This window comes from Pangasianodon hypophthalmus, chromosome 12 (assembly GCF_027358585.1).
Source record: "Pangasianodon hypophthalmus isolate fPanHyp1 chromosome 12, fPanHyp1.pri, whole genome shotgun sequence".
Lineage (NCBI taxonomy): Eukaryota > Metazoa > Chordata > Actinopteri > Siluriformes > Pangasiidae > Pangasianodon > Pangasianodon hypophthalmus.
In genome coordinates, this window is record NC_069721.1 from 17231350 (window position 1) to 17244476 (window position 13127).

A 13127-nucleotide genomic window follows, 5' to 3' on the forward strand; every position below is an offset into this window, starting at 1 on the left:
GGCAGCTATACAAACCAAAATGACCTCAGATTTAGACTTAGTGATTGCAAACTGAAATGACCATAAATTGGGTACTGAATGCTAGCCTAAACATGTACATAAAGAGTGGTTGTTTGAGTTACTGTAGCCTTCCTGTCAGTTCAAACTAGTCTGGCCATTCTGCTCTGACCTCTCTCATCAACAGCAATTCCACCAATAGAACTGCTGCTCACTGGAGGTTTTTTGCACCACTCTGTGTAAACACTTGAAACCCCATCAGATCAGCAGTTTCTGAAATATTCAAACCAGCCTGGCACCAACAACCATGCCACTGAGATCACATTTTTTCCTCATTGTTGCATTTGAAGTGAATAATAACCGAAGGTCTTGATATGCATCTGCATGATGTTATGGATTGCGCTGCTGTCACATGATTGCCAGATTGGATAATTGAATGAAAAAGCAGGTGTACTGGTGTTCCTAATAATGTGATCAGTGAGTGTATATAGATAATTTAAAGACATAGTGTTGGGGAAACCAACACAAAACTGCCAGGAGTATCAACATTTCCCTTTAGATATGTCAGAAAGTGTAAATGAAAAGACACTGTATGACTAAAATCCCAATAAAATTAGCAGCAAAAGCAAGCTTAGATTTATCAACTTCTGAATTTGTGAATAAGATACGATAAAGTAAAATAAATATTGAAAATACTGAAAAATAAAATTTAAACATATGAATATATAAATGTATGTAGAGAACAGATATTAATAGTAAACTAGTGAATAATACTAAATAGTAAATAAATAGTAATTAGTAAAATAGAATAGAGTGGCTTTACATATCAATTCAAGTCAAATGGTTTTTACTGGTATTCCTCTATATACTGTAGCTAGTATACGTCAGAATGAAACGTTGTTTCCAGGACCAACACAACACAGAACGGTACGCAAGACTACATAAAGTGCACTACACAATAGTGTGAGACGAGTGCAGGACAATAAATACACAGAACTGAACAATAGATACACAGGACAGTAAATATCCAGGACAATAAATACACAGAACATGAGCTGTAAACTGTTAACCAAGGTCAACCACATATCTACTAAACTTAATCCAATTTAGATGCATATAATAACAGTGAATTCAGTGTTGTATACATACTCACAATACCTATAATACTCTCAGGAAAGCACACTGTCATGTAAGCTATTGTGATATTGATATCATATTGTCATATTGCAGCCTTAATTTTGCACTTGTTTTTAAAGTCAAAACTCTATAGACAGGAAGTTACTGAAGAGAGTAAGGGAACACATTGTTCACTACTATCACATGTCCTTTTGACACACACAAACGAATATTTTAAGACTAAACAGTGCAGGTCAACATAGAACCTCAGATGCCCCCATTCAAGGAAGAGTTGCAGGGAACATGTTATTATATGCTATAAGAAAGCATTATGTCTGCCAACCATGCTGGTTTTAAAACCATAGTCTAAAGAGCTAGTCAGTATAATATGTGAAATCCATCCTCTGGAGAAATGTCAAGAGAAAGAGATTTGGTTCTCTTATAAGTCAGTGAAACACGTTGAATGCTAGCATGCTGGACTTGGCCATGTTTGCGTGTGAGGATCTTGGTAAGAAATGGGAGGAAGGATTGTGGAGAGAGGGATGAGATTGGAGTAGAGGAGGAGAAGGAGGAGGACAAGACGGCTGGGAATAGAAATGAGCATTACATACGGCCGTTATCAGAGGTCGTCTCTCCCAAGGTCTTCAATGGCTTTGGCTGTAGTACTCTAAACCAACCACGCTGCTCAGCAAGAATCGCCCTTCCCACAACTCCAGCCACAATACTCCGAACATCTAGCATCCCAGCACCACAAATCCACATAAACAGCTCCGACTCTTACCTGGAGTGTGGAGATGGAGGCTTCAGCAACACAGCACTGAAGGCCTTGCTCAGGCTTTAACAGAGTAAAATAAACCATCACTCAACCACACAGCACAGAGAGAGAGTATACTGGGAGTGCATTTCTCCATCACAATGAAGAAGCTGGTCTGGGTGGTCATGCTTCGCTTCATGCTCTCTTGGCTCATGATGCACACAGGGGATGTGTTTTTGGGATCTTATGCTTGTTTGGCCAATGGGACAACTCGCTCCTTCTTGTGTCTTGGCAGCAAAGTGCATCAGATGCCATGCCATATACCAAAAAATACCACATACGTGTAAGTATATGCACTTTATACATTACACACTTGTTACAATACCCTGTCTTATTCATTTAGTGTCATGTGAGTGTATTTATATTGTTGCAAAAATGCGGTATTAGATAAAAATAATGAATTATAATTACAAAGAAATGTACAATAAAATAGAGTGAACAGTAAAGGAGTAATCCAATTCAAAATTTGGTGTGAATCAGCATCAGTTCTCCTAGGTACACTTTTATACAGTTTCATAAAGAAATCATCTAGTAGGTTTTTCAAGCATCTTTGAGATCTACAGGCTTTGTTTCTGTTACTACAGGTCCCAGAGAAACTGGATAATGGTTCTATCTGAAAAGTGATATATTACTTAATATGTTAATTTCTCTAAAGACATACAACTCAATACTATGCAAACCCTGTAACCTTTTTTTTTTTTTAAATTAATTTCTGAAATTAATTAATTCAGAGGGCTTAAAATATAAGACAAGCATATAGGGCATATAGATAGATAGACTATTGTCATTGCACAAGGTACAACGAAACTGAGTGTCCCTCCTAATGGTGCATAAGAATAAAATAAAAGGAGTAAAGGATAACATAAATATAAAAGGATATAAATATTAACATAAATGATCAGATCTGTTCAGTTAAGATAGTAAAGCAGCTAAGATATTGCACTTAACACTTATATACATTTGCACATATATGCAAATGTATAGAAAATGTAGGGTACCAAAGGCTTTTGCACAGCATTGTATACAGAAAACACACAACAGTACATATTACAGCAGTAATATTCTTTTATTGTTTTCAAGCTGATTGTTATTCTTGTTTTTGAGAATTTTGACTGACAACAAAATTTTGCTGCTGTTGTGATTCCTGAAACATATATTTTGCAATCTCAAGGTTGTTGGACTCCACACGCACAGTTCAGCCTTGGACTGGTGGGGTGGGCAGAAATAGCCTGTTTTTCATTCATCACAAAAAAAAAAAAAAAAAAATCACGTTTGTTTTTTTTTTTTCAAGCACAAGAAACTGTTTTCATTCAGCATGTTTCACTCTGACTGGAAAAGAGAGGGAAGGAGGGAGAGAAGAACACATGTTCAGCTCGTAGGCTCATTAAGCCTGGGAGGTTTGTTGTAGGTTCTATTTCTGTAAGCAGAAATGACGTCACTCTCAGAGACACCTGCCTCTGTAGCTGTTAGCTTTAAGCGCAGTGCTGTCCCTCACACTGCCCAAATTACACCATGCTGCATTCCTGCATACCTTTCCAGAATAGGACTTTACGTTCAATCTGGCTACTTTTTAGTTCAGCCATTTTTGGGACGAGTACAGGAGCCCTGCAGCATGTGTCTGAGCAACACGAATTTGCTACTTAGCTAGAACATACAGTTCTGTGCTTGATAGGAACTGATAGAGAAGACACAGAGCTGCAGATGGCTCCCTTCATTCTGAATAATATCGTAACCGCAGATAATCCAGACACATTCCTATGCTGACAACCCATGTGAACCACTGTAAGAATATCACTAAGACATAGAGAGACTATCACCTGTTTTTTTAAAAAGTGAATTTATCATACTCGTTCTAAGTTAAAGGAAGCAAAAGGAGGAAATAGCTCAATAAAAGCAGAAGTAATAAAAATGTCATAATTTTTTGCATGATTAAGATAAAGAAACCATTTCACAAAGAACATAAAGAGACACAATAAATATGTAATAAATATCTTAAAGACAAGTGGATCTTATTCTGTAAAAATGTATTAAAAGAAATGCGATTTAATGATTGTTCATACAAGCACATTAGGAATAAACCTAGTTACAGTGACATATTGTGTCCCAAATAAAGCTCCTGTATGTATTCTGTACTTTTAATAATGAAGTCACAGAAGGGAGGGTGTGTGTGTGTGTGTGTGTGTGTGTGTGTGTGTGAGTGTGAAAATAACATGCTACAGTAACCAGTGATTTCCAAAGAATATCAAGAAAGAACATTCATACTTTCCAAAAGGGCTGTTTTCACATTAGGCCACCCATCTAAATGAGCTGATTTCAATCGTTCTTATTACTGTCTTCTTTCCCCCCCATGAATCAATCTATTCAAACAAGAAGACAAGAGAACACTAGCACGTACTGTACTTGTCTCTGATATTCTGTAGTGTAGGAAATGATAGGTACTCTTGTTGTTAATCTAACAAAAGCATATCAAATTTGCATTGGCAAGTCCAGGCACAACTGCTTTCAAGTTAATGTTTTTGCATTTACTACTTGGAGTCTTCTTTCCTACTTTGCATTTGGTTGCATGCCATGTCAGCCCGTTGCTCACAGCATCATCTTACTTTTTTCAAAATCTCTGCAGCCACTGTTAATCCTCTGGTGCTGCTGTTTGAATGAGATGTATTACGTTTTCCTTCTTTTTTTTAATCTGTGCCATTTAGTTTTCACAATAATTTTACTGTTCATTTTCAGTCAAACTGTCTGAAATCTGGTGTAATGGATATGTAGAACTCAACTCTGACTTTTTTGTGCTGTGTAAAAATATTGGGTAGTACTTTACTTAAACTGTTCATAAACATGCCATGGAGTCACCAAGTTTTAAAGAGTTTATGCTCAGTTGTATATGTCAGTGTCATGTTTAGTCTCTATTGAGCATATGGTTTATTACATGTATTATCACATGTACAAATCATCACAACTGTCGTAATGCTCGAAATAAGTGCTACATTCACTTTGACCTCATAATCATATAACACCTGACATATATATCTTATAAAATATTATGTATTCTGTCATGACATGTTATTGTTAGGTCTATGGCAGCATCATCACTCTGTTCTTATCACTTTTTATTACACATTTCCACACGCTCTACCTTATAAATCAGTCGTTTCTGCATAAGTCCTTTATTTTTCTTATATTTGGTGCCATTACTAACCATTACTAAGCTTGTACTATGGTTAATTTCTACATGGGTATTTGTTATCAGAAGCACTGATTTAGAACTGTGATAACATTTATGAAAAGATCTACGTTAGAGGCGTCTTGATATAGGAAAAACACAGACAATTATAAACAGGTAATTTCTTACATCATAAAATGTATCATAAACTATACTAACTAATGCACACTTAGTGAAAATAAGCATTGCTATGGAATCAGATATTACAGGCGCTATTACGATATTTGCCAATAATGATAACATGATAGATTTTTATTCCTCACCACCGAATATGACATTTTGCATGACATGTTCATGACATTCTTGTGACACTGGGTTCAAGTAAAGTGTTACCAACTGTTTTCTGTTCTTAAAGATTTGTGCGCTTTGCATCTGGAAAACATAAGTAAAATGTAAAAGATATTTATATAAAAACGTGTAACATCTCTTCTATTAGTGAGAACCTTTCAGAACATCCCAGATACACAACGATAGTGCGACAATAAGACCTGTGTCTACATGATAACTGTGACATTGTAACACTGTCCAAAGCCTTCGCAGGTGTGAGTGAAAAAGTAATTTCTAGCAAATTCAGGCGATTGATATATTAATAACGTTGTATTTAGAAATAAATGTACTAAGTTTAACACTAAAACAGTTCAACACAGATTAGTGTTTTACACTCTGTTAATGTATTACACACTGATAATCATTTGATAATAAGCTTTCTGTTTATGGTCAGGGAGATCAAGCTGACTCAGATCATCATGTTTCCAAGTAGAGCCATGTCATCACTTCATGACCTCAAGCAAATGTGAGTAAAAATATTAAGGAACCACTGTATTGTGTGGGTGTGCATGCATGTGTGGATGTGTCTGTGTGTGTTTAAGACTACAAATGGTGTTTTAGTTTTACATAAATATTCAGTATTTAGTCTGGATTAAACATGTTTAGTCTCTGATACAGGGAAGGGACAAAACACGTCAGATATGAATTGCAGAAATATAGCAGCCATGAGAAGAACATATATTGTAAATTAGGCTCAAGCCTTGGTTTAGAATGTGACCTTAAAATTAAGAAACAAATGAAAAGAAATGTGGGTTAATACTGCAAACTCTATTTCCTCAGGAAGATCATTAAGTGTGTAAACATCTAGCAGATATGTAAACTGTACTTTCCTACAACCAAATTAGGCTTTTAGCACTTGCTTTATTATTGTTTGTGTTGCTGATGATGTCAGTGTGAAATGATCATTATGGCTGTTATCACTCACTCAGAATGGTGTCAGAGAACGGAGTCCTCCAGCGTATTGAAGCCTACGCATTTGCAAACCTGACTAAACTGGAAGAGATGTAAGTTCTTAGCTGGACCCAGTAGAGCCATTATATTTATTTCTGTTTAGACATTATATTCCTCCTCAGGGAATTACACGCTGCAACAGAAGCAGCAAATACAAAGAAAAACAACACTGTTAACTATAAACATTTAATAATTCTAATAACACACATTAAAATGCTTTACTTGGTTTTCTTCATTGCAGTACTATTACTAAATCAAAAAATCTTGTCAGTATGGACAGAGACACATTCTGGGGACTTCCAAAACTGAGATATCTGTGAGTATTACTTTTCTGTATTCTTCTAGGGCAAAGGGGATGTATTCCCATTGGAGGTTCTGTCTAAACTTAGTGGTAAAAGTGCTGTAAAATCTCAGCAAAAGGCAGAATGGTCCAAACACAGCTCATTAATCCATCAGTGTCTCACAGGAAACAAAAACTACAAAATATAGTGGTTTGTTTGGTTTCATATCGTTTCATTAAATCTACATCAGTGTGTCTGTGTGCATTTCAGGACTATTTCAAACACGGGTCTCACAGTCCTACCTGACTTCTCCAAAGTCCAGTCTGCTGCTTTTGAATTCCTGTTGTATGTATATAACACTTTCCTGTACATAGATAGACAGAGAGAGAGAGAGAGAGAGAGAGAGAGAGAGAGAGAGAGAGAGAGAGAGAGACGCAGATAGATAGATATAGATAAAGATATATATTCAGGTATAGGCATTTCTAGATGGATGTTTGCCTTTGTATCCCTAAAAATTATCCTATATATGAGGTTAGGAAGGCAGACTTAACCCAGGCATTCAATAAATATCTTAGAGGTATATCTGAAAGTGTGTATTAAATGAAATTATCAGTGCAAATTGCTTTCTTTGAAAACTTGCTGTTTTGCTTTTTAGTGACCTAGAAGATAACATACATATTGAAGTGATACCCAGTAATGCTTTTGCAGGACTTACCAGTGGTACAATAATCGAACTGTAAGTATGTTCTGGGGGAGGATCATTCTTTCTTCCTTTATTCGAACTGCATGTTATTTGTGGTACAATAATAAAAATTGTGTGGTATCACTTTTATTACTGCTACCACATCCTAAAGGAGACTGACAAAGAATGGGATCACTGAAGTGGACAGAAATGCCTTCAATGGCACCAAAATAGAAAAACTGTAAGTGCCCTTAAAACCATTTATATATATATATATATATATATATATATATATATATATATATATATATATATATATATATATAGTTTTATACATATATATAAAATGTATGTCTCTATAAAAAGTTCTTCTCTGACACAACCTCCGCCCTCCCCCAGGTTTCTCATGGGAAACCAACAGCTGAAGCGTATCCACAACTACGCCTTCCTCGGTGCTGAAGGCCCCCTCGTTCTGTAAGCATGAGCAGCTCTCACAGTCAACAACAATTCAACCCACCAGCTGCATCGCACACTCCAGCAAGAACCTTTACACCACTGCCTACACAGCTTTCCCTTTACGTGGCTATCATACAATAGTTTCTAAACTGTTCAACAGTTAAACATGTAATTAGTAAACTATTTACATGTCACATGGACATCCAAAAATTTACTTAAAAGTATACTTAACCACATCTGTAGAGTTGTGTTCCCCTGAATTGACAAAAGAATAGAAAACTTGTTTACTTGGAAAAAAGGAAAAAAAAAAAAAAAACATACATAAAGCAAGTCTATGGGCAGTTGCTCAACTGTCAATAAATGGTAACATAAAATACACAGATACTGCATATAAGACAAATTCAAAACTGCAAATGTTAAACTAACACAAAAGGTCGTAGGATGAGAATGTCCTACTACTTAGGTAGTTTAATTTGACTTTCTGACACTGGAGCAATACATTAAAAGGTAGCTCCAGGTATTTATACTCTACCTAATGTTTAATGATATCCACGTGTCATTAAACGTACATTGGTAACGCAAACTCAGAAATTCGACGCCCTGAGAAAAGCAGGGTGATTTATACAGAGCTCTCTTTACAAAGATATTTTAATGAAAAATTAATGAACGTGTTCTATAGAAATGTGTGTCACTTAAACATATATTACAGTCTACAGCTGGCCTTAGATTTCTATTATAAATGAGTATTGAGTAAACTAGTTTTCCATTCTTCTTCAATACAGGAAAGCTTATTGTCTGTGGTAATTGCTCATCGGCTACATATGCATTGGATAGATATTGAGTTTAAAAAAAATAATAATAAAACATTGGAGTATCCTGTTAATTATCACATGCATAATCATCAGCTGCAAATCCAACCTACAGACATAATGCCCACATTCATTGCTAATATTTCTCTTTACCTGAGGCAGATATGCTTGTTTGTACAGGGACATCTCCCGCACTGCAATCAGTTCCTTGCCAGAGAACATGCTGAGGAGATTGAAGCTGCTGATTGCCACCTCAGTCTACTCTCTGAGATGGTTACCCAACCTGGAGATATTCACAGAGCTCACCCAGGCCAACCTTACATACCCCAGCCACTGCTGTGCCTTCAAAAACTTCAAAAAGAACAAGTAAACAAACCAATATTACAGAGTCATGGTGCACATACTACATTCACATTTGTTCATTTGGCAGATGCTTTTATCCAAAGGGCTTAAATTAAGACAGAATAAATCCACGTATACAGTGGAGGGTTGAGGGCAACACTGAAGGGCCCGTCTGTGGTTCCCTGGCAGTATTCGGATCGGAAATCACAACCTTGCGATCACTAGCTTAAAAATGGCCCCGAAATGACCAAAGTTTGGGAGAAAGACCACATCTAATGCCCCAGCTTAGACAACTTCCTATAAATTTCCATCTCTCCCCTTCGCTTCTCTTACAAACCACCTCCACCTTCTTGTCCATACTACTCAGTGACTCCTACACAAGACTTTTTGTGAATACAGGCAATGCCCTTAGCTAAATGACCAAGGCCAAAGACTCTTGGGTAGGAGTTGTTGAATATTAAGGAGGAGACAGGGGTGCTGAGTGAAGAAAGAAAGACGTGGATATCTAATATTAAGTTAATTAGGAAGGAAGTGCAGCTTCAGGCGTTGTCTTCCTGCCAAACTCTGCACATTTAAAAAAAAAAAAAAATCCATGATCAAAGTTATTATATTTATTGAGTTCTTATAGATATTTGACTAGTCTCTTGTGTTGAATGGGTTTAATCCAAACCTAAAACACAAGCAGGCCTAAAAATAATGTTAAACTTGGACCTATTCTGTTTTGTCAGTGAAAGGTTATAGTGGCTATATTCTCAACTATACTTTTGGACATGATTACAAAATGATAAAATACCCAAAATAGTACACTTTATAGCGAATTTGTCATATATTTAATATGAAATTAAGAAGGAAGGAAGTGGAGCTTCAGGCATGATCTTTCTCCCAAACTCCAGTTTTTTGATAGCTCTGTTTAGTTGGGAGGCTCGCAGGCTGTCTAGCACAAAGCTGTGCAGAACTCTGCATAGGTTCTCACATTTATTTCCCCATTACAATTCCACTACCACTCTTTACACTGAAGGTGTGGTCCACAATCACACACCTCATATAATAAAACACTACCTCTAAGAGTGTGTAAAGCAATAATCTTAAGGTGGAATACATGACTCCATGAATCTATGTTGATAAGAGTGTTGAACTGACCCTGTATCTAAAATGGTGCCTTATTCTGTATTTCCTACAATACTGTAGGTGCATTTTGGGTGTTCTATACCTGCTAAGGTATACATTGAAGGGGTTTAATTTAAACCTCAATTTATTACTACAAGTAGGCCAATAAGTAATGTTTATTTGGACATAATGTGCTTTGTCAGTTGAAAGTTATAGTGGCTATATTCTCAACTATATTTTTGGATATGATTACAAAATTCTACCAAAATAGTGCACTATGTCTAGTGAAAAGGTCACAGTCATACTAGTCATACAAGTGAACTACTGCATGTTTTATGTGTACATACAGGTCAGAGAAGAACCATTTGTGTAACGATTCCACCATCCGCAACCAGGAGCCATACTTCTTTGAAGAGCACTGTAAGGATGTGATAGAAGTGAGCTGTTTTCCCAAGCCAGATGCCTTCAACCCGTGCGAGGACATCATGGGCTTCACCTTCCTGCGTGTCCTCATCTGGTTCATCAGTGTGTTGGCCGTCTTGGGAAACTTCACAGTTCTGTTAGTGCTCCTCAGTAGCCGCACAAAGCTGACAGTACCCAGGTTCCTGATGTGTCATTTGGCGTTTGCTGATTTCTGCATGGGCCTCTACTTACTGATAATCGCCTCAGTGGATGTACAAACCCGATCGCACTACTACAACTATGGCATCGAGTGGCAAACGGGTGCCGGGTGTGGCACAGCAGGCTTCCTCACAGTTTTTGCAAGTGAGCTTTCAGTATACACGCTAACAGCCATCACACTCGAGCGCTGGCATACTATTACCTACGCCATGCGCCTGGAGCGCCAAATGCGGTTACACCATGCGTGTGGTGTCATGGCATTTGGTTGGCTCTTTTCAGTGCTTGCTGCACTAATGCCAGTGGTAGGTGTGAGCAGCTACATGAAGACCAGCATCTGTCTACCCATGGATGTAGAGACGGTATCATCACAGGTCTACGTTATGCTGCTGCTCATTCTCGACGTGCTCGCTTTTGTGGCCGTATGCGCTTGCTATGTGCGCATCTATGTCACAGTGCGGCACCCCGCCTCTGTACCTGACAGTGCCGACGCCCGTGTGGCCAAGCGCATGGCCGTGCTAGTCTTCACAGACTTCCTGTGCATGGCGCCCATCTCGTTCTTCGCCATCTCGGCAGCTCTCAGGCAACCGCTTATCACCGTGTCACATGCCAAGGTGCTGCTTGTGCTCTTCTACCCTATCAATTCATGCGCCAATCCCTTCCTCTATGCCTTCTTCACCAAGAGCTTCAAGCAAGAATTCTTTGTTCTCACCAGCCGCTTTGGCTGCTTCAAGTCACGCGCCCGTGTCTATCGTACAGAAACATCTTCTCTGCATAATGGCCCTAGGATGTGCTCACCCAAGAATAGTGATGGGACGCTATACTCATTGGGACATGTTGCTCATCCCCACTGACCCCCCAAACATTCCATATTCATACACTATAAGCTGTTCTCATCTACATATGATCTGTTCCATGCTGCTTAGACTTAAAGGAAATGAATACAGCTGTACAAACTTGTTTGGACAAAAAAAGAAATGAATGCAGCTGTACAAAATTTGCTACCATCAAATATATGTGTGCAAAACAGCCTCAACTCGCTGATGTTTCTTGCTTTTTCTTAGCTCTTATCTCAACTCCTCCTTCGTTTAGCACATACAGTATGTTCAGTGTCACAGTAACCTTGCAGCAAGACCCAAGTCCAGATGTTATACCAGAAGGGACCTGACTCGGTAGGTGTCCTAAATGTTCAATGTTTGATTTACAACTGCGTCCGTGACTAAACCAGTATGAAACATGAAGCAAAGTCTTATTCAGTGCGGACTCTAAGGCAGCTTATCTGTGCACCTGCACTCGTGTTGGGCAACAAGACACAAGACAGTTGATCATTTTCCTCCTTGAAATTGTCAGTTTGAAAGAATAGGTGGGACATGGGAGATGTGTGGCAGCTGCAGCTGGTCTCTGTTGAATGAAGACACACAGGAAGAGGAATCTGGTACGATGATATGCCTCACGTATCAAGGCCTGGAGTTCAAGGCAACGGGTCAAGGGCTTAGTGGACAGAAAACCACACACAGCGAATATCCAAAAATATTCAGCACCAAATAATATTGCATCTATAAATGTATGTATCTATTCAACTACTTTATTATATGTCCAATAGCTTATTATTAGCAGTAATCAAATTCCAATCAAAGCCATCAATATAGCTGTTTATATGCTTTCATTGTGAAATGGTTAGTTATGATGTATAAAGTATTTTTAAATAGGGGATAAATAAACTTACATTGACGACTAGTGTTGTATCTCTCTTGGTCTATTTCAGCTGTTTGTTCATTACGCCATATGTAGGGGAGAGTGGGGTCACTACCAACTGCTCCAATCAGCAACAAGCTACAGTGATGACACTCACTCTGCACATGCTCAATAACATCTTCTGCCTGCCTGCAAAAGAACACCAACTTAGTCACAGCTCTGAAGAATTTAGCATCAAAAATCAGATTTTGAGTTATGAAAATAACTTTCCTCATCTGGAGAACATTTTGAATACATTTTGTCTGCAAATGAAATCAGACTAGTTTTGATCAATGTCTGTCAGTTAACATGATTAATAGTGAGCTAAGCTGGTGAGCTAGCATATGAGATTTCAAGATGGTTGACTGTGTGTGCTTAGCTGTAACGGTGATACCAATAGCAAAAGTATTTAAGATCTTTAATGCAAAACATAAGAGAGATTCCACTTACTTGAAAAATGGTTTCCTTTCCACAAGAATGAATCACCCAGTTAAGAGTATGTTTTAGCAAAGAAAGTGCTTCATCTATTGCAAGCATTGTACAACTACACTAAGTACACTAAGAACTAAGTTCTTTACTGTATAAAACAAACAGCAAAAATATAATTATCTGACTCAGACTTAATGAACTGAGATCTGAACTGAGTCAGCGGTAACATTTCATTTTTTATATA

The 13127-nt window shown here is 37.7% G+C and overlaps 1 protein-coding gene across 1 annotated transcript; it reads left to right on the forward strand.

Moving 5' to 3' along the window:
* The first annotated feature begins 1435 nt into the window (after positions 1-1435).
* fshr (follicle stimulating hormone receptor) lies at positions 1436-12457 on the forward strand. Its single transcript, XM_026914880.3, has 10 exons — positions 1436-2210; positions 5869-5940; positions 6404-6478; positions 6667-6741; positions 6977-7051; positions 7362-7442; positions 7561-7629; positions 7788-7862; positions 8834-9019; positions 10452-12457. The coding sequence occupies exons 1-10, from the start codon at positions 2029-2031 to the stop codon at positions 11572-11574; spliced, it is 2013 nt and encodes a 670-aa protein (XP_026770681.3). The 5' UTR covers positions 1436-2028; the 3' UTR covers positions 11575-12457.
* Positions 12458-13127: the final 670 nt, after the last annotated feature.